The sequence below is a fragment of the Dermacentor andersoni genome, chromosome 3, assembly GCF_023375885.2.
Source record: "Dermacentor andersoni chromosome 3, qqDerAnde1_hic_scaffold, whole genome shotgun sequence".
Classification (NCBI taxonomy): domain Eukaryota; kingdom Metazoa; phylum Arthropoda; class Arachnida; order Ixodida; family Ixodidae; genus Dermacentor; species Dermacentor andersoni.
Window position 1 is genome coordinate 209,866,555 of NC_092816.1, and position 23,081 is coordinate 209,889,635.

Consider the following 23,081-nt stretch of genomic DNA (forward strand, 5'->3'; position numbering starts at 1 on the left):
CTGCCACATTTGGGAATGTGGCCCGGGAGCCGCAAACGCTTGCTTTATTTCTTGGCACACAACTACAGCCACGGACGCAGCTGTACATTGATGTGGCGTGGCAGTCAGCTTATTGATTTCTTCCTGAAGAATTTCGCGTATCAGCCGGCGCAAGGAACGCCATCGCTGCTGCGGCACTTGCCGGTCCCGTCCTGGTCAGGTGACCATACTGGTGGCGGCGTAGGTGTAACGCACGGTCTATGGCCGTCGATTCTTTAATAAATTCATCGACGCTCGTCGGTGGGTTCCGCACATGACCGGCAAACAGCTGCTCCTTTACTCCTCGCATGAGGTGGCGCAGTTTTTTTTTTTTTGTCTTGATAATATTGGGGTCTGCACGACGACAAAGGCGAGCCATGTCCTCAGCGAACAGGGCAACTGTTTCATTCGGCTTGTGAATCCATGATTCGAGAAGATGCTGCGCATAGACTCACGTTTCGGTGCTCCCGAGCGTATGGAGGAACTGGCGGCAGAACTCATCCCAGCTTGGCGAGATTCCCTCGCGATTTAAGAACGATCTGTGGGCTCCCTCTTCTAGAGATACAGATGGAATAGCATATGTCCAGCACGCCACTCATTATACTTGGCTACGTGCTCGTACTCCTCGAGCCAGCCTTCTGCATCCTCGTAGGCGTTGCCGTGGGAGCTTACGGGAGATCGAGGAGTCAAGAGTCACGTGTGCAAGGCCTGGGTCTGCCCTGGCTTGGGCACTCGTGGTAACAAGCAAACTTCCTGGTAGGCGACAAAATTGTGGGCTTAAGTCTAGTAGGTGACGGCTGGCGCGGTGAACGGGTGTTTCGACACGCGCGAAACGCCATGCGCTTGATTTGGGGCCGTTGACAGGCGTCCCAAACATTTACCCCGCACCTCCACCAATGGCACGATTCACAAGCAGAACGAACTAATAAAACAGGGTAGGACACTTTAATTGCAGGCAAACGGAATAACTAATGCGCAGAAACCTCGTCTTCTCTTCTGAAATGCTCGAGATGTTCGTCTTTCTCTACGTGCCGCATAATGGATATGGCAATAGGCTTTGTGTAGCTGTTGCCCATGCTTATGGGGTTGGTAATAGCAAGGATGCATTTAAATGTGTAGTAGTGTACGACTACCGCTTTCAGCAGCTGTCATGGGCGCTAAGAACGCCAAAAGTGGTTAGCTTACGAAGCATGGAAGCTGCAGGAAAAGGAAAACTGCTGCGCTAGGTAAATGCTATTCTTCAATGTTTTGTGTTTATTCACTACGCTGGGAATTGTTCACTGCAGTCGCTGTTTAAGCGGGAATTTGGCCTTGTCTGGCAAACTTTACACGTCGTTCACAAGGTTCGGTCAAACATGATTCGCCGCCAACGTGCACACCTGCAGCTATGGGTAGCTGCACCTGCTTCAAAGTTGGCTGCCTCGACGGTATAACGGCAATATGGCTCCGCCATTCTGAGACGTCGAATAAGCTGGCGGTATTTTGCCCGCACGTCTAAGTTTGTTGAAGCAAAGAATATTTGTATTCACTCCCGCAGGTCGGAACAGGGATGCCCCGTCCGTAAAACCGACAGATATAGCTTTTGTGAGTACGGAAACAATGCTCTCGAACCGTGCCATTGATGCCGCTCCGTTGTAGTTAATCATTCAGGGTTTATTTAGAAGCCGACGACCGTAACTGTATTGCAAACAATCTTTGCCTTCATTACTTTGCGCACGCTAGCTTGTTTCCACCTATTTGCCTGCCCGCCGCATGTGACGCTGCGACTAGCTACCGTGTCCATACCTGCAGCGCCGTCGGGAAAGAAAGGAGGAAAGAAATCATTGAGTGGTTAAAGAATTTATATTGCGGACATTGCAACCCAAGACTGCTGTGTATTACGAAGGACGCAGTAATGGAGAACTCCGGATAAATTGTGACCAGCTGCGGTTAATTACCGTGCACCCAACAGGGATACAACCATCTTCGCATTTTCGTCGGAATGTGACAAGTGGTTCGAAGCGCTAGAGTCACCGGGTTATCGAGGCGACTGTTGTCAAAATAACGATTCAGCTGTTTGAAAATGTATAACGAGGCTGCGTATCGAAGCTGACAACGGCTCCATCCTTACCATCTCAGTGAATGGCTTTGACGCAAAGTCAACCTGGCATACATATGATGTGCCCATTGTCTTGTGCTTCATTTCTATGATCAGCACCACATCAATGAGCACTATCTGCTATCTGGAATGCAAGCAGGTCTCTGTGCGGAAGACGAGCGGTATTCATGCACAAATACTTTCAGTTGTGGCATCCCTGTTGCGACCAGCCGAAGTGAATAGAGATATTCATCGCTTCAACAAACTTGGACATTCTGGCGAAACCCCGCCAACTGATTCGACGTCTCGAATAGCGGAGCCGTATTGTCGTTGTACTGTCGAGTCAGTGCAACTGTGTTAAATACCAGCTGCATTAAAGTGGACGCGCGGTATTAGGCGGGCGCGACGCTTTGTGCTGTGTGTCATTCAAAGTAAGGTGTGCTAGGCAGTGGTTGCAAGCAGGTGAGATGGAGTGCACGCTTGCATACCCTATTGATTCGAAGACTATCATGATTTAAGTATCGCGTACAATCGTTGAGTGTCTCTGCTTTCATTATATTTGCTATATCAACTGCACCCATATTGACACGTGTACTTATCTTTATCGGGCGACCACGTTTCGCCACCTAACAAATGTAATCGCACAGCGCGGGACGCGCCTGCATTTATCCGAAGTTTCTGGAAAGTCATCGATGCTTCTACCCGGCTGCCTGTTGTCGCCGAACGTTGTGTTATCTGATTTCATCGCGTGACGCGAATGGTGTAGAATATTGTGGAAGGCGCGCGGGTCCGAACGATTAGTCTGGAACATTCGACGACTGCTGCATAAAAGCCGACGCGCTTGCCTCGCTGATAAGATTTTCGACGATCGCCGACTGTGTTCGCCGCTTTCGTTGTGCTATAAGTGTAGCCTGTTTTGTGGGCACAGGTTCGCCCAATAAAATCTAGTTTTGCCTTTCGCAGTATTGCCACTGTGTTCTTAACGTCACCACCACGTGACATCTGGTGGAGGTGCTTGTGCGTTCATGTACCGAACGCCCCCGCAAAGCCGCGATCCAAGCCCGAAGCCCGAGGACAGAACCAACATCGCCCAAGACCAGCGTGCTAGCCGCAGACTGCAAGGACTGCCCCCAGAGCACGGACTTCTACCTGAGACGACAAAGAAGATTGTGGTCAAGACAACCCCAATGGCTGTCCCAGCGTCCCCCGTTATCCTACAACAACCTCGGGACCCACCAACCTTCCATGGAGCAGCGACCGAAGACCCGGAATCATGGCTGGAGACCTACGAACGAATCGCAACATTCAACAACTGGGACTCCGATGAGAAGCTGCGGCATGTCTACTTCGCCTTAGAAGACACCGCCAGAACTTGGTTTGAGAACAGGGAATTGACCTTGACAACGTGGGATCTGTTCCGTACCGGCTTCCTACGCACCTTTACAAGCGTCGTGCGCAAGGAAAGGGCTGAAGCTATGCTGGACGCCCGAGTGCAGCTGCTAAACGAGAACGTCGCCATCTTTACGGAAGAAACGAGCCGTTTGTTCCGCCACGCCGACCCGGATATGGCCGAGGAGAAGAAAGTGCGCTTACTGATGCGTGGTGTAAAGGATGAACTTTTCGCCGGGATGGTAAGAAGCCCACCGAAGACCGTCGAAGAGTTTCTTCGTGAGGCGACGAACATTGAGAAGACAGCTGCCATCGCAAAGTTCCCGCAGCCAACCGACAAGAAGGCAGTGCGCAGATTCCTTGGCATGTGTGCCTACTATAGGCGCTTTGTCAAGGACTTTTCACGCATCGCGGAGCCGCTAACACATCTAACCAAACGTGATGTCGAGTTCAAGTGGGAAACGCCGCAGGCCAAGGCATTTCAAGAACTCAAACGACGCATGCAGTCGCCGCCAGTACTTGCACACTTCGACGAGGACGCCGATACCGAAATCCACACTGACGCCAGTAGCCTAGGCCTTGGTGCCGTCCTAGTTCAGAGGAAAGAAGGACTTGAACGGGTGATATCGTATGCTAGCCGGTCGCTGTCAAAAGCGGAAAGCAATTATTCTACGACTGAAAAGGAATGCCTCGCTATCATTTGGGCTACAGCTAAATTCCGCCCTTACCTCTATGGCAGGCCATTCAAAGTCGTCAGCGACCACCACGCGTTGTGTTGGCTAGCTAACTTAAAGGACCCTTCAGGACGGCTGGCGTGGTGGAGCCTCAGACTACAAGAATATGACGTCACGGTAATATACAAGTCCGGAAGAAAACACTCCGACGCCAACTGCTTATCACGCGCCCCCATCGATCCCCCGCCGCAAGACGACGAGGACGACGACGCCTTCCTTGGGATAATAAGCGCGGAAGACTTCACTAAACAGTAACGAGCAGACCCGGAGCTAAAAGGCCTCGTCGAGTATTTGGAAGGGAACACCGACGTTGTCCCTAGGGCATTTAAGCGCGGGTTGTCTTCGTTCACGCTACAAAAGAACCTGCTCGTGAAGAAGAACTTCTCACCAGAAATGCTGCACGCCCTACACGACGATCCAACCGCTGGGCACCTGGGGTTCTCCCGGACGCTGTCGAGAATACAGGAAAGGTATTACTGGCCGCGTCTGACCGCCGACGTCGCCGGTTACGTCAAGACATGCCGAGACTGTCAACGACGCAAGACACCACCGACAAGGCCAGCAGGATTACTACACCCGATCGAACCTCCTCGCCGACCATTCCAGCAGATTGGGATGGATTTGTTGGGGCCGTTTCCGATGTCAGCATCCGGGAATAAGTGGATCGTCGTGGCGACGGACTATCTCACCCGCTTTGCTGAAACTAAAGCTCTACCAAAAGGCAGCGCAGCCGAAGTGGCGAAATTTTTCGTCGAGAACATCCTGCTGCGACATGGTGCTCCAGAAGTCCTCATCACCGACAGAGGAACGGCTTTTACAGCAGAGCTCACCCAGGCCATTCTGCAGTATAGCCAGACAAGCCACAGGAGGACAACTGCCTACCATCCGCAGACGAATGGTCTCACGGAGCGCCTGAACAAGACCCTCGCCGACATGCAAGCAATGTACGTCGACGTCGAGCACAAGACGTGGGACGCGGTCCTGCCGTATGTAACCTTCGCTTACAACACGGCAGTGCAAGAAACAACACAGATCACGCCGTTTAAGCTGGTTTACGGCAGGAACCCGACAACGACGCTCGACGCCATGCTGCCCCACGTCACTGACGAAGAGAATGTTGACGTCGCTAGCTATCTGCAGCGCGCCGAAGAAGCCCGGCAGCTCGCCCGCCTACGGATCAAGAACCAACAGAGGACCGACAGCCGACACTACAACCTCCGACGACGCTTCATCGAGTACCAGCCCGGCGACCGTGTTTGGGTTTGGACACCGATACGCCGACGAGGTCTGAGTGAGAAACTATTGCGCCGCTATTTCGGACCCTACAAGGTCATTCGACGTATTGGCGCACTGGACTATGAGGTCGTGCCAGACGGAATTTTGCATTCATAGCGGCGCCGCGCACGATCTGAAGTGGTCCACGTGGTGCGTCTGAAACCCTTTTACGGACGCTGACGAACTTCCTTATTTTATTGTTTCCTTTGCTACGGGTGTTTTTCTTTATTACTTTCGTTTGTATGCAGCATCGGGTCGATGCTTTTTAAGAGGGGGGTATTGACACGTGTACTTATCTTTATCGGGCGACCACGTTTGGCCACCTAACAAATGTAATCGCACAGCGCGGGACGCGCCTGCATGTATCCGAAGTTTCTGGAAAGTCGTCGATGCTTCTACCCGGCTGTCTGTTGTCGCCGAACATTGTTTTATCTGATTTCATCGCGTGACGCGAATGGTGTAGAACATTGTGGAAGGCGCGCGGGTCCGAACAATTGGTCTGGAACATTCGACGACTGCTGTATAAAAGCCGACGCGCTTGCCTCGCTGATCAGATTTTCGACGATCGCCGACTGTGTTCGCCGCTTTCGTTGTGCTATACGTGTAGCCTGTTTTGTGGGCACAGGTTCGCCCAATAAAATCTAGTTTTGCCTTTCGCAGTATTGCCACTGTGTTCTTAACGTCACCACCACGTGACAATATACACATTTATTAAAAGCATATGTTTTTCATAAGCCTATAACTCACAAGAGATTGTGAACAACCTGCGAATGTGCAAGTCCTTTCAAGTTGCAGCACTGTGTTTGAAATGTCACTGCCATTATTAGCACGAAATTCCTTCCCTACTTAATCTGAATACGATGTGCGTCTACGTAGTGTAAACAAAGCATAAGCACCTAAAATATGCTTTAGAAGAATGTCCACTTCATCTGCGTATGAAATCTGAATGTATGCTGGGTATTCATGCAGAGGTGTTCATGTAGACTTAGACACAGAACATAGTTTTCAAAGGGGATGATTTATTTACAATACAACAAATTGCGCAGCATAGTTTCATGCATGTTTCTAGCAAAGAAGGGGAGCTTATATACCAAGCTCTCACGGTAAAAATAAAGGACAAACGGCACAGGAAATACAAAAGCAGACAGCCTGTGCTGGCGCACACCTTTTAAAATGTGAAATAAGCATAACGCATGAACTTGATCGACATTCTTGCGGTTGGGACCAATAAAAGTTGTGCCTCTCGGTTCGTCGATTTCTCGTTTATCAAAACAAAAGTTTTTTTAGAACCAGAATTGCGTCAAATAGCACATAAGTACAATATCAAGAACCAAACACACATAAGTCCCAAGCTTAGTGTAAGGTCCCATTTTTTATAGATAGGTTATCTAATGTCGAACATAGACAGCGACGCGTTCGCTGATAATGAAAAGGTAGCTATCAAGTACTAGCATAAAAAAGAAAGAATGAAAGTGCTGCAAGAAAATGTACCTGTTAGAATGGAAAAACTCTTGTGGCAACCAAGCAACATAATTTTTTGGCCTGTGGAGCCCAGTCCGTATATTTGTCGAAGTGTTAGAATGAATGCAGGCTGATGCAAGTGAAGTTCTTTGTGTATAAATTGCCAGTTAGACAAAAAAGAAGCCTTTTCAAATATGTATTTCGTAATGACATAATTGATTCGTCGTCACAAACACGTTAGGTATCTTTCGTATACGTACTGAATTATTTGTCCTGATGACTCCTGGGCCTCTAGTCGATCGTCGCACCTGGGAGGAAAAGGAAATTCCACTTAATGTTAGACAACTCCAGAAAATATTTCACCTTGGCCCTGTTAGGGCTATGTCTTGTTCAATAGTTGTTGAAGCTCAATATAGTAGTGATCTTGGACTAAGCAGGTATCAATGTTAACCGTAAACTTCTGAGGCTGTGAGATAACGTTCCGGGATCTCTTATGTGACTGCCGTCATTGTGCTGTGGCTAAAATTGAAACTCGACTGGACCTAACTGCACCTTGCGGGGGGAAAGAACCAGTGTTCAGGATTTGCTCAACACCCTTCTGTCGTCCTAGGACATGAAATGCGGGCTGTTCATAAAGTTTGCTGCATCCCATTGATGTGCACGCGTTCTTTTCCTTTTCATTTTAAATATCGGCTCTTCCGTTTCCTTTTATTCTGTTTATATATACCCTTTACCCAACAAAGAGTAGTTCGCTTGTACCTACGCTGGATAGCCTGCCTATCTTCCTTCCTCCTACCTTCCAAGTGTATGTGTCACCAACATCAAACTGATCTGATGCGAAATATGCAAAGACGACGACGGACAATCTAGTCAAGGCCGTCTAGTCAATCTGGACTGCCTAGTCATACGCAACATGGCTAACCTTGCCTGCTGAACGTTTTCAAGTCGCTCGCCTCAAGCTTCGGATAGTTGTCTTAGGCAAATTTAACGACTAATAGAGGCTGGCTACCGAGAACCGGTGCCAGTTTTCGTAGAAGTAAAAATACTGAAGAAATTGTCAACCGGCCAACTGGCCCACGGGCCACCACGCGAAAAGCAAAAGGTAGTCGTCGTACTTAGATGCATCGCATGCCGTATAATTTAAAGAAGATTGCCGAACAAGCTAATGTAATGATGGTGTTTTCTGCCCCGTGCAAGGTTTCAAAGACTTGCATAATGGGCAACCCTCTTTTCGCAAAGCACCGGCCTTTGTCACAAATAACGAATATAAATACATTGATTGTCAGCAGGAGCCGTTTATGAAATTTCTTTGTCATGTGGTAGAAAGTATATGGAACAAGCCGAGCGATGCGCGAATGATAGGCCGAAGAAACATCAAAACAATGTTAGAAACGGGAGATAGGGCTACCTGGCCAGTTATTGTAGAGATTGCCAATATAAGGCAAATTTTTATGCCTGCCAGGAGCCGTGACAAATGGGTTAACTTATTAATCCAGGCAAAAAAGTTCATTGAGGCAGGTGATGGCTGCCTAAGTACTGCATCAACCTCATTATCGCAAAAAGAACCTGAACGGGAATGTGCACAGATGAACAGTGATAGTGTTGCTTGCACAAAATAGTTTCGTTTTTTTTCCTGCTTGAACATTCTTCGAAGCAAATAAGGCGCCCGGTGTGTGTGTGTTTCTTTCTTTCTTTCTTTTTCGTCTTTGCGCCTTTTACATCAGATCATACCCAGCCAACAAGCCCAGTTTTCCTTCTTAACACTGAAACTAGTTGGCGATGATTTACCACACAAAGCAGAGCATTCGGGGGGGGGGGGGGGGGGGGGGTTATCACACACTTCACATCAAGACATTGTGAACAACATGCGAATGTGTCGGACCTTTCAATTTACAGCACTGTGTTTGAAATGTCTCTGGCTTTATTATCACAAAATTCCATCTCTACTCAATCTGAATGCTATGTGCGTATACGTAGCGTAAATAAAGTATTCAAGCTGTGGCAATATATGAGCAGACGTTATGCTCTGACCAAGCAACTAAAGTAAGAAAAATGCGCTCAGTTGCGTAGTCGACATTGTGCACAAACACATTTCACATACACTTGTCCTATTCGAACTCAACTCAGTGTGCTTGGGCTTATCGTTTCTTTCACAGTCGTATTTCTTCACACTTGCAAGTAAAGCCTAATCGGCCCACATTGTCAGCTGGCGCTCATGGCTACTCATTTGTGTCCCTGCCACTTACTGGCATGCCGTTGCACTTGCATTCATTACCACTCGCCTAAACGTACTCAAGGACTCTCCACTCTTGCGAAATCAGCGGAAATCAGTGAGAGGGCGTGTTAATGCGTCTACCTGTAGTGAAAGCACAGCGCATGCAAGTGCTTGAACGTCATTCCCTTTCGAGCATTACTGCAACCACTTGTCTCTTTCTGCGCTCCACCACACTTTTCCGCTGGCAAAATATCAGCTTTTTCTTCGTGTGGTTCATCATAAACGTATGATCTTTGGGCACTGCAATGAACATATATTATGGGGCTGATTCTCGCTTACCGCTGCTGTGGTTCACTCTATCGAGCCGGGGGTTATGATTTATTTGGTGGCGTTGTTATTAATGTCCACCTCTCCTGCTTTAATCCTGTATAGAAAAAATATGATCGTTGAGAATAAAAAGAAATTGCAGAGATTTCATAAGCTGAGAAACAAAAGCTCCCAATAAAGGTCTTAATAAGGGCTATTTGGGGCCAGTGCGTACCTCACAGTCGAAAATCAACACTACATATCAATCACTAGCCGTAAGCGGAATATCCAGCTTATGTTTTTATTCTTTCATATCTTTAGCAATGCAGCGCTGCTTTCTGACAACATTATGAAATGACGCAGGTACTGAAATCCACAGATTTCTCAGTGAGATAGTGAATGACATGCGAATGGTTCCGACTTTTCAATTTACATCACTGTATCTGAAATTACACTGGCATGATTAGCAGCAATGTGCGTTCCTGCTAATGCCTACGAAATCTTGGGCGCTATAACGTAAAACTATTCCAACCTTTTCTTTTCCAATTCTGCGTTCAGCCCACCGCGATTGGTCAAAAACTTTTTTGGAGCACCCCCACTTGAGCAGACGTTATGCTCTGACCAAGCACGTCGGGTGACCTGTCTGTCACCCGACGTCACGAAAACCGCGATAGCTCCCCATCTGTTATGACGTGCACACACTGATTATGCACAATTTGACCGAAAAAAACACAACTAGTTATTTCTGACTCGACGCCTTTTCGCCATTAGCCTTCGGCTATTGGTCAAAAGCTTTCGGGCGGCACCCACTTTCGCCTGCCTATCACGCGACGTCACGAAACCGCAAAAACTCGCCGCGTCAAAGTGACGTGTACGCGTTAAAGATGCATTAATATGCCGAACAAAGCTAAATTTTCCTCTGAATAGCCGCAGGCTGCCCCGTTCCGAAAGGAATAAAAGATGGCTGCCGCCGATCGCTCCGGTACTGGCTACTCGTCCCTGCCGGAGAGCATGGGTTTATTTGCGTCTAAGAAAACCTTTTGCGTGGCCATGTAACGTATTCGAGAGCTTTCGGCACGTTTACGACCTTGTTCTGCCAACTCTTCTTTGCTGAGGGTCGGTTTTAGCATCACAGTTAAGCTTCCGTTGCATGCCGCCGCGATTGTCGACGAGCCACCGCAAGCTGTGTAAGGGAAAGCGGACCAATCGCAGACGCCGGCACTAACCTCTTCGTCCGGTTATCGATTTTCAGTGCGGTGACTCGGCCCCATCGAATCCGTCTCCATTTGAGCGTGCTCCTCGCCCCTTGTGACCCAATCAGATAAGTCAAGCTGCTCAGTGTAGGCATTGTTATTCGTTGTTAAAGCAAGAAAAAGTGACCTCCTATGAACGAGGAAAGCATTTGATTAGTCTGTTGAGACCACCCTGTGGGTGACCGCCCGATGCTTGCGTTGGCAGCTACGCAAATTTGACCTCAGCAGATTTGAATAAAAACGTATTGGAATAGTTTTACGTTATAGGGCCCCTTAATACAATGAGCCCATGCGTAGTGTAAATCAAGTATTCAAGCCGTGACCATAGACGAACACACGAAGTGCTCGGAACGAGCAACTAAATTGAGCAAGATTCGCTAAGTTTCGTTCTCCACGTTCTGCACGAACACATTTCACATATACTTTCTCTTGTGGATTTCAACTCAATGTGCCTGTGCTTATGGTTTATTTCGCAGTCATATTTCTTTACACTTGCATGTAGTAACTAATTGGTCCACATTGTCAGCTGGCAGCCAGGGGTACTCATTTATGTCCCTTACACTTACTGGCATTCACCTGTCCTTGCAATTATTTACACTCGCCTAAACTGACTCAGTAACTTCCAATTCTTGTGAAATCAGCAACAATGAGCGAGAAGGATCATGAATGTGTGTAGTGATAATACGGCGCATGCAAGTGCTTCAATGTCATTCGCATGCAAGCAATATTGCAAACACTTCTCTCTTTCTGCACATCACCACAGTTTTCCGGTGGCAGAATATCGGGGTTTTCTTCGTGTGCTTCATCACAAGTATATGATCTTTTCGCAGTGCAATGAACAGCTATTCTGGGCCAGTTTATTGCTTACCGGTGCTGTGATCTACTGTATACTTGCACTGGAGAGCCGGAATTCTACTTCCTTTGGTGGCGTTGTTATTAGTGACGACCTCTCCCGCTTTAATCCTGCATAGAAAAAAATCAATAAGTTGAGAATAAAAAAAATTCAGAAAATTGATAATACGAGAAACAAGATCTCTTAAGAAAAGTCTTATTAAGGCTTGTCTTGTGGCTAGTGCTACCTGATAGCCAAAAACCTACTCTACATAGCAATCACTATACATAAGCAAAACTTACAACTCGTGGATATATTTTCCGGTTCTTTGATAGCTTTTAGCGATGCAGCGCTGCTTTCTGACATGAGGTCACGCAGGTACTGAAATATACAGATTTTTCAGTTTGTAATAAAACTTGAAACTGCTAGCTCAACGTAAGATATGTTGCCATTGAAATTTTGCCAGTGGCCTAGAACGTAGCATTTTTCTACAAAACGAGTGTACTGCACCTCTCCAAGAGATATTGTGGCAAATTCTGCTTCTAGGGCAAAACGAAACTTTTTCTGTGCTGCTGCTTTGTCAGAGTTGAACGATTATTTTCGCCTCAAACAGGCTTCGAGTTAAATTGCGCATTGACTACTAGTGAACTCGATGCATTGAACAGGAAAGCCAGAAACTCACGTAAATTCAACAATTACACCCGGGAACGTGCGTAGCACACCAGAAAAAAGTTCAAAATAAACCCGCCGTTCGACAAGCTTAAACTGCATAATGCATTGAGTTCCTTTCGCAAAGTCCGCGAAGGGGATAAAAGAAACAGGAGATTTCGTGGGTAGAAGGCTACACGTGATTACTAGCGGCGTGATAAAACGCATGCGCTTGTGATAATCCGCGCGTGAAATTTTAACGAAAGGACACCTGGCTACGCAATAAATTATTCAGTTTGGGAAACTGAAACGGAACTACGGCTTCAGTTATAGGTAGTTCAGATGTCAAAACTTCAATGCGCTTCTCCGCATTATCACAACACGCTCAGATGTTTAATCACCGCAATTCATTAGCTGCTGGCTCATAATAATGCAATGGCAGAAATTAGGCATTTTAGTAGTATGGTAAGCAAAAATCAACCGAATCAGCATTTCTTCACAGCTGTACAGCAAACACTGCAGGGTCCGTTGATCCAGCGAACATTGAAGCTCACTGTTACTGATTGTCGCTCTGTAGTCGCGCTCCCACGAGTTGTTGAAGTTGCACTGACTTCTGCAGTTTCCATAACATCGGCGGAATTCAACATCACTTAGATTACCGAGAGCGTTCATCGACGCGGTCAGATGCCTTCACAGCGCAAACACAGTCACCTAATGTCGATTGTACGAATAAATGACGATAATTGCCATCCAATAGAATCGCCTCGGCCACCGGCTCACGCCATGTTTTTGCTCCTTCCCGGCCGGTGCAGTCTTCCTCCTCCGCCATCAAAGCTACACAGAGAGGCGATGAGTTCTTTCTTAGGCTGTTCGTTCTCTCCTTTTGCCTTTAGCTTTCCTTTCTCTCCCACAGTTTTTTCCTCATTGCTCCTTACAACTTTCGCTTTGTAACGCTCTCTCGATGCTTCTGTGCAATTTCTTAGCGCCGAATTTCCAGGGCGCCGAATTTCCAGGGCTCCACACAAACGTTGCGTTTGCACATTGGCCTCATACCACCGCGTTTTGTAACCCAAGATCTCACTTTGAAGTACGCTAATATGCGGTGATTTGGGATTAACCGAGAATGTACCGCTTATACGGAGGACGCTATGCAGGACTTGACTAAGAGAGTACGGCGATCCACTTGTTCCCTGAAAACAAGATGGGAAATGGTCCAACGAGATCAAGGGCAATGTGGTAGAATGGACTAGTCGGGATGTCCATAGGGTGAAGTTGGCCTTCAGGCTGCACGGTCGAACGCATGAGGCGTTGACAGGGCTCACAACCAGCAGCGTACCGGAGCACAGAACGTAAAGCCCTCGCTAGAAAAATCGACGCTGCACACGGTCGTACATGCGGGATACTCCGAGGTGGCCGGCTGCTGGAGCATTATGGAGCTGGTGGAGAAGAGTAGAACGGAGCGTCGCAGGTACTACGAGGAGAAGCTCTGGACTATAGAAATCGGTATTGCGACAGTAGAAAATATTGTCGCGGAGCACGAACGGGTGGGGGGATGGGTCAAAGTCATTAAAGCGTAAACAATCGATGATGAACTGCAACTTTACGCCGCTCAGCTGTTGCTTCCGTATATCGCTTAAGTCGGAGAAGGCAAGGACGCGGGTGTCGGAATTATGGGGTAGTCGAGAGGTTCCACAGGATGACGTGATCGGGAATCGGCGGCCTTGTGCACGGTGCCGGACTTGTGAAGGAGATCCAAACTGTATTCTTGAAGCTTTAGCGCTCCGCGACCAACCTGTCCAGTCGGGTATTTGAGTGTAGAGAGCCAGGACAGCGCATGGTCGTCCATGATGACTGAAACAGTGTGGTCGAAATACTGCGACTGCCCAAACTAGAGCAAGGCATTCGCATTAGTTATTGAGAGCTTGCGGTCCAGAGGAGGCGACTGGCGTACGCCATGCGCTCCTGGCCTTGCAGCCGCTGGGTGAGAACACCGCGGATACTGTCTCCATTCTCTAGACAAACTTCTCTAGGCGCTGTGGGGTTAAGATGCGCCAAAATGGCAAAATGAGAGTTGTCAGCGACCTGGTTAGCCTGCGAAATGCATCGGCTTCTTCAGGAATTCATGATAATGCGATTTCCTTCTCGAGAAGTTGTGTTAGAGGGCGGGTAATGTCGGTGAAGTTCTTGACAAAACGCCCGAAATAAGAACACAAGCTAATAAAGCGCTGGACGTCCCTGTGCCCGAACGCGGCACAGGGAAATGTTTTACGACGGCTGAACTTGCACATCGAAGAGTTGAAATGAAAGACGGCTCGTCGCCAAATTCCAAGCACTGTATAGGGGAGTTAGGTGGCTCTCAAATGTTGGTAGAAAAACGAAGACGTCATCCTCATAACACAGGCGTGTCAAGCAATTCTAGCAAAGAAGCAGATAGCACATCGTTCTCTCAAACGAGGCGGGGCTATTACATAAGGCAAAAGGCGTAACCTTAAATTGGAAAAAAAACCGTCCAGTGTAACAAATCTTTTTGCGTGGTCTAGGTCCTCGACATATATGTCAGTATACTGAGCTGACGTCAATGGAGAGAAGTAGGTAGATCCGGGAAGACAGTCGGGGGCGTCATCAATCCGCTGCTGTGGGTAGGCTTCCTTACGTGTTAGTTTGTTGAAGTGATGGTAGTCGATGCAGAAACGCCTGCTGCCATCCTTTTTCTTTACAAAGACGAAAGTTGATTCTAAGAAACAACAGAAGTCACCTCTTGAAACGGAGTTGTATTATTGTGCTAACGCTTACGCACTACGATGTGCAAATGAAGAATGACGCACTCAGGATCAACGGTGAATAGTAATGTAAAAAGTGTAGTATTTATTAAGAGAGCCAACTCCTTAGTGTCGATTTTTGTTCATTTATACCACAAGGGAAAGTGAAAGTTGTTCGCGTCCAGGCGAACACTCCACAGCAACTGATGAACAATGGCGTCGTCTGGCGACAAAATCGGGGACGCAGACTCAAAGGCGCGAGTGTACGTGGAAGGAAGAGATGTAGCATCAAATATGTGCGGAATAATCTTTGTCAGATGCTTCACGGCTAGCGGCACTTTTGGCGCAGGTACGTCTCCACACGACGATGCTGCTGTCTTGTTGGGCAGTCGCGGAAACTGATGGATGATGCCTCAGCTATTGGCGTTCTCAAAAAGTCTGCACTCTCGTATGGTGTAGTCGGCAGTGTTTCAGTCTTTGGAAATAGCAGATTGAATGAATCATCTATTATTCCTTTTAAAAAATGGCTGTGGCTTAGCTAAGGTTAAGCCCAGGATGCGAAGCATACTAGCCTTTATTTTAGTTGTTGAACCACTGTTTAGCCTGGTGAACTGCTGTTGCTTGGCTATATTTCGTTCGGCTAGACGAAGAAACAACTCATGCGTTACTCTGCTTCGCCTTCAAGAGTGGAACGCGACAGCGTTCCCGTCGACCCGCTAAGGGGTGTGAGACAATGGGCTACGGCGCAGCGACTACGCGCCCCGCATTGGACGCGGTGAGCGTCGAGCAACGCAGCGTTCGGCGCGGCAACGAAATGTGCGCCTGAGCAAGCGACGCACGCCTGAGCCTTAGAAACAGCTCGTTTCTAAGGCAGCAGCGCATTCACTAGAGACGCTTTTGTACCGCTTTGAAGCATCGTACTCGTGGCTCAGTGGTAGCGTCTCCGTCTCACACTCCGGAGACCCTGGTTCGATTCCCACCCAGCCAACCTTGCAAGAGTTGAGCCAAAGCCACCTAGAAACAAGCGCAGCTGCTTATGTACCGCCGCGACGCCGCGAGCGACGGCGCGAGTTGGAGCCCCGTTTCTCCTCGGTCGTGACGTCACGGTGTCACGTGGTCAGCCTTGAAGGCGACGCCGCGAGCGACGGCGCGAGTTGGAGCACCGTTTCTCCTCTGTCGTGACGTCACGGTGTCACGTGGTATGGCATGGGGTCACTAAAGGTCATTGAAGGCGACACCGCCGCGCCTGAGGAGCTGGGTTGAGCTCTATTAATATGCTTCGCATAAAAATGCCGCAGACTTTCTGATTCCGTCATCTCCTTCCGTTTGCCACAAAGCACAGCACGTGCAGCATATAAGGAACGTAGGACTTCGTAGGTATATAAGCAAGTTACGCGAGCGCCTTCTTCGCCGCTGCCTTACGACCAATGTTCTTTCCAAACAGACAGCGCATCTTGTGCTTGCAGGAATCCCAACTTGCCATTTGAGCATCACAATCCCCAAACCAGACCTTTTCTGTTCCTTGTTTGTAAAATGTAACCTTCGCCCATCGGTTGATGTTACTGATACGCTCGTAGATGGCCAACCAGCCTTCAATATGTATGTCATTGGTTCTGGAAAGCGTGCCTAGATACCTTTGCTGCGCAAGGACAACCGTTGACGGCGCTGCCTCTAAGGAAGAGGTCGCCTCTCCTGCCACTGCGTAAAAATCAAGCGATGGCTATTGCGGAGCTCCATCATAACCACTTCTTACCCAGCAGTTCTACTATAAATGTGACGTAGATAAAGAGTAGGCAAAAAGTTTAGAAAATATATACGTACGAGCCACAGCCGATATCGCAGAATAGCGACGCCACGAACGTGCTTTTTCGATCATCTTCGTCGTCCTACTAAGGGCCTTCTTCAGAATGCGTGAATGGCCTGTATCACTATGTCTTCTTTGTGCCACCGCACTGCCCGAGCAGGTTGTGCACACCATACATGATGATCCGGCCGCTGAGCTATTTGAGTTCTCCTGTGCGCTAGCCAGGTTACGAGATCCCTATTAATAGACGCGCCAGACCGTCGACGTCCCCCAGTAAGGCAACACATGACGAGGCTGTCGTGTTCAACGGGTTGCCACAGCCTAGTCGATCTTCATGCCGACCGTTCAAGCAAATCGGGATGGACTCAATGATTATGGCGTTAGCACTGGAAAATAATTCAGTTGTCCTGGCCACTGACTGAGTACATTACCGCTACGCCGAAAAGAAAAGCCAGAACAAGGACAGTGTGGTCCGAAGGCTTACATTCTTCTTGAGGACATCCTGCTACGATATCGTGCTGCCGGTGTCCTTATCAGCAATAGAGACACACCTCGTACGCTGGAACTTTATCAGACGATCCTACAACACAGCCAGACAAGCTGCCGCAGTACAACCGCCCACTACTGCCAGACGAATAGCTTTATGGAGCGCCTTAATAAAGAAAACGCTGGAATACTAGCGATGCACTTCCACGTGGACCACAGTACATTAAATGCTGTTGTTTTGTACATAACAGTTGACTCTAACAAGTCTGAGCAGGAAAAAACGCCATTGACGCCATTCAAGCAACATGCGCGATTACGCTTGACCCCAGGGGCCCTATAACGTAAAACTATTCCAATATGTTTTTATTCCACTCTTCAGACGTCAAATTTGCGTAACCGCTGACGCAAGCATAGCGCGGTCACCCACAGGGTTGTCTGAAGAGACCAATCAAACGCTCTCCTCGTTCATGGGAGGTCACTTTTGTTTGCTTGAAAAACGAATAACACTGCCTACACTGAGCAGCTTGTCTTATCTAATTGGCTGACAAGAAGCGAGGAGCACCCTCAAGTGGAGAGGGATTCGATGGGGCTGAGCCATTGCACCGAAAATCGCTTACCGCATGAAAGGGGTGGTGCCAGCGTCTGTGATTGGTCCCCCTTCCCTTACTTAGCTTACGGTGGCTCGTCAACAGTCGCGGCGGCATGCAACGGAAGCTTAACAATGACGCTAAAACGGATCCTCAGCATAGAAGATTTGGCAAAACGCGATCGTAAACGTGCCTAAAGTGCTCGAAAAATTACACGGCAACGCAAGAAGCTTTATTGCACGCAAATAAACCCTTGCTCTCCGGCAGGCGAGAGTAGCCAGTGCCGGCGCGATCGGCGGCCGCCATCTTTTATTCATTTCGGAACGGGGCAGCCTGCGGCTATTCAGAAGAAAATTCAGTTTTGTTCGACATATTAATGCATCTTTAACGCGTACACGTCAATTTCACGCGGTGAGTTTAAGCGGTTTTGTGACGTCGCGTGATAGGCAAGTGAAATGGGTGCAGCCCCAAAACCGAGGGCTAATGGTGAAAAGGCGTCGAATCAGAAATAACTATTTTTCGTTTGTTCGGTGAAATCATGCATAATCAGTGTGTACACGTCATATCAGATGAGTAACTGTCGCGGTTTTCGTGACGTCGCGTGACAGACAGGTGAAGTGGGGGAGGTCCAAAAAAGGTCTTCACCAATCGCGGAGGGCTGACTGCAGAATTGGAATAGAAAAGTTTTGAATACTTTTACTTATGGCGCCGCAGACTATCAACCGTCAGCGAAAAACAAATCTACCTCATCAACATATCTATCCTTTCAGCGCATCTTGGAATCGTTGTCGCCAATTCCAAGATAAGTTGGCCATGCGAATGAGTTTCGTGAAACAAACTTTTGGTGATTCGAAAAAAGCCAGAGAGCTCACATCGCTGCGCATCAAGAACCAGAAAAAAATTAATAGCCATACCTGTAATATCCGACGACGCTATGTGGAATACAAGCCCGTCAAGCTCGTTTATGTATGTACACGAATATGCCGACGTTGACTTGGTGAAAAATTACGGCGACATTATTTTGGTCCATACAAAATCGTTGGCGTAGCGGCGCATTCTTGCTCGGCGGCATTATGCAATCACAGCGGCACCGCCCACAACCTCAAGTCGTGAACATGCCATGGCCCTGAAGCCATTACACGCATGCTAACGAACTGTGGTACTTAATTCTTGATTGCTTCAAAACTTTGCTTGCTGTTCGTGTTCCGTTTTTCGCACTCATGGTCTGTGTTGAGCTTCAAGTAAACATTTCAGAAAGGGCACTTACACGCGCAGCTTGTTTCTGTTTCCAAGTGCTCCTTTTTGACGGTTAAACCACTGTACAATGTTATCGTTCAGCGGAAGACTCACCGTCATGTATAAAAGCTTTCGGGAATGTCGGCAGGCATTGTTTAGTGAAATAATTTTTGTCTAGTTGCGTTGTGTACGGGACGCGAACAGTTTTGTACATTCTGGAGCGTACGCGAGCACTAAATGTTACGATGGGATTAACGATTAGTGAGGTATAAATAGCAAATTCCGATGCCCAACAAATGTGTTCGTCGCTATAGCTATGCTTTGAGTGTCACTTGTCTTTCCGCGCACAAGTCCGCCAAGCAAAGCAGTCAAGTCGCGCTCAGTATTTCTACTGTCTGTATCTTCACTGCAACTACAACGTGATCACGCTATTTGCGCGATTTGAGAAAACCGAACCACTGAAGGGTTATTCCGCCACTTTTTTCATTTTACCCTTGTGCACTCTACTAGAGCCACAATAACCTAAATGCATTTTATCAATATTGTAGCACTGCGTTACATGGTAAGATGCAAACAGATCGTCAGGAACAATTACGCCGAACATTTTAATGGTAGCCGCAAGAAACAGTCTTATAGCTTTTTTGTAGGCCGAATTACAGTGGACGTTCCACACCAGCTTTATTACACTGCCTGAAGGAAAGACGTCCAGTGTGCAGTCACCGTGACCTTTTGAGGCGACCAAATGTATCCTGCTGTGAAATGCATGTTAGTGCTTGAAGCAAGTTTCATCGCATCACCAAAAACACTTTGTACGAGCCCACCTAGGTCAAACTTCAGTCAGAGAATTCAACGTGCCCTAAGAGGATGGTTTACCTCGAAGCCAACTAAGATTTTCATGTTCAAATACATATGAGGCGTGAAAATGCATTGAGTAAAGAGCGCCACCGACAACAAAATGTTTGTTTGCTTTGAGCACACGAAGCCAGCTTCTAGTAACTGCAGCAAACAGACTGTTTATTTAGCACCTGTGTGTTCTTTAAAAAAATTGCGATTATCGGTAACGACCTGAAGCACACTTGTGCGATATATTGGTGTACATGTATATGAAGTTTCTGGTCACCTTACGAGGATTTCGCAAAAATCTGCTTAAAATTTTAGTAGTATAATTCAAGAGGGATGTGTGATGGGTGTTCTATGTTTAAGTAGGTGCATTTTAATTTCCATATCACTTGTAATGGTGAAACTGGACTTCTCCCTTTTCTTCGATTTCTCGATTTTTAAAGCTTTTGATATTCATTGATTGCCTAAATCAACAGCAACTTCACACAACCTCCGCACGTGACTTTTTTTTTTCTTTTAGAAAGCAGCAAGTCCCGTCAACAGCAGTGCAGTGAAAGTCGAAAGAAAAACAATGTTTTCGTATGTTTATTAGGACTTCCCAGTATAAATAAGTCGCCTAAAACGTGTCAGTCCAATATATTTATGTCCGTTTATTTATATCTGATACATTGTATTGTGCAGTGCATTTATAACACTTAAATTTTTTTTCCAGTTTACTGCTGGATTGGAGACATTGACATTTTTTCATCCAGACGTCGGAACATTGAACGACGTCAGTGTAAGAACTAACATTTGTTTACAGCAATGCACAGGTTGTATTTTATGCTATCTCTAACAGAACTGAGCGCCTAAAAACGCAAGTTTACGGTAAGTTTAGGCCGATGCTAATGACCATTGCAACGGTAACCGCAGACGCCACCGCGGACATTCTTGTGATGCGTTACTAGCGTGGCGCATTCGAGGCGCATCTCTGGACATCAACTGGAATTAATCTTGCGAAGGTGTCGCAAATATAACCCAGGTAATTAAAATGTTGGAAAGAAGTGAAATTAATTGACTGCTTGTGCTCGCACGGGCTTCACCCAGTAAAGGGCATCTATGTCGGAGTAGTCCAAATGTCCACGCTACACTCAAAAAACAGCTGCACCCTTTGGGGTGTATATTTGTCACAAAACAATCAACGTCATCTGTCTTGTCCGCATTTCCTTTCTTTAACGCGGCGAGTCCGGAACTTTCCAGTAGCGAATGGCGTGCGCGTTATGAGCATGACACAGGACTCCCGACAGGAAAGTAACGAGCGCAGCGTTTTCAAGAAAGGAAATGTGGGCAAGACAGATGACGATTATTGTTGTGTGGCAGATATACACTCCAAAGGGCGCAAACTTTTCTTAGTGTAGCGTGTCCAGAGGACACCTAAGCACTTCTTAACAGTTGTGAATGCGAGGGCATTAATGCCCAATGGAACGCCGCCGAGTGGTGCATAGAATTATGATCCCCTCGCGGGGGCAAGGCGCACGCGTTGAGACGCCTGGGCAACGCCTCCTAGATACCGCAAAGCCGGTGCTCTTCGATCCGTGACGTCATGCTACCTTGTCAGACTGCCATGGAATCTAATGGAGGCGCTCCCGTGTAAGCCACAGTGAATTTCGCGCCAATGCTTTCGTCAATCCGGGCTTGCCAATTTCGTTCCAAGTAGCACGACATGTTATGGTGGTAGGCCACACACACCCACCCACACACACACACAAACCTTTAAGATGGAAACCAGAATTAAAAGAACAATCCTTGCTAAATAAGCGTGTTTTATGTAGCTTACGCAACTACTGAAATTGCAGAAAATGGTTAATTTTATTTTTGTAAGGTGATTTTTCTCATAAAATGTGGTAAAATTGCTAGTCGCGCCAGCAGTGATAAGTAACGAATGGTTTGTTTAATGGAGTAAAGCTTTGGCATTTATGTGGCTATGTCGCGGACCTGTGCAATGAACTGGGATAAACACAATATGATAAATATTAAGAATGTAATATCTGAAAAAAATTAGACTGGTGAAAAAAATGCCAATTTGGACGAATTTTGTTTTCAAAGTAAGCTGCAAATGCGAAAATACTGCACCAATTTTTTTGTCCCAGTTTATTGCACACGTATCTATGTGAGGAATGAGTCTGCAAGATTTTTTATTGAAATATTAATTAAAGGAATATGTACCGGAGTTTCCGTAGCATGACATGGAGCCAAATATTGTTTTGAGAAAAACGTAAACGAATCTTTAAACCACGTGAAAGGTGTAAAAACTACACACTTCACTACACAAACTACACAAACTATCAAGCTTGTGCCTAAAATGCACAAGCTTGATAGCTAGACCCCCACGGTATGCACGGGAGTCTCCTTTTGTTTTCTGCCTGCTCGAGCACAAAACAAAAACAGAAAATATTTTCATTAAAATTTATATAAAAGAAATTGTACTGATTTTCGGTTGCGCAATGCGATGGTACGGGTTGGAAAACTCCGATCCCGCACTAATGAGGAAGGGAAGTTGATTTTTGCAACATGTTGCTGAATGTTTTGCCATGTATAAAAAGTAAAAAAAAACAACAAATAAATGTGAAAAAAAAACTGACTTTTTGTACCTGGACTACCACCTTAAAGAAGGGGGCAAGCCCGCTATATTACTAATCGTAGTGTTCAAACACTGATATTAGTGAGTTTGTATTGAAATTTAAGGACGCGAAATGACTACATCCTAGCGCTAGAAAGTGGGAAACAAGCGTGGACCCACTTTTGGGATGCAAGTTCACTGCTTGATGGCGAACGTGTCTATAGCAAGAGATGGTAGGTTTGGCAGAAGCGTCTGCAGCAAGAAATGGTCTCTACGTATATGCCCGATTCCCTTTCACTCTATGTTAGGAAACAAGCGAAAACTCTTGAATGCATGGCACTTGCTTTCTTAGAAAAAGAGAACTTGCATAACGATGATGTGTGCTCGCCCGGGGCACTCTCGTCTGCAAAACAGCCGCGGTAATGTCTGGTATATATATATATATATATATATATATATATATATATATATATATATATATATATATATATATATATATATATATATATATATATATATATATATATATATGGTTATAATAAAGGAAAGAAAGAGCGTTGGT

General features: G+C 46.8%; 1 protein-coding gene across 1 annotated transcript in view; it reads left to right on the top strand.

The window, feature by feature from the left end:
- Positions 1 to 23,081, top strand: part of LOC126524719 (uncharacterized) — a 451,239-nt gene that overhangs the window by 298,379 nt on the left and 129,779 nt on the right. Inside the window, exon 13 of the mRNA XM_055067253.2 lies at positions 20,633 to 20,698. Within this exon, the coding sequence (XP_054923228.2) occupies positions 20,633 to 20,698 (66 nt within the window). The remainder of the gene's footprint in view (positions 1 to 20,632; positions 20,699 to 23,081) is intronic.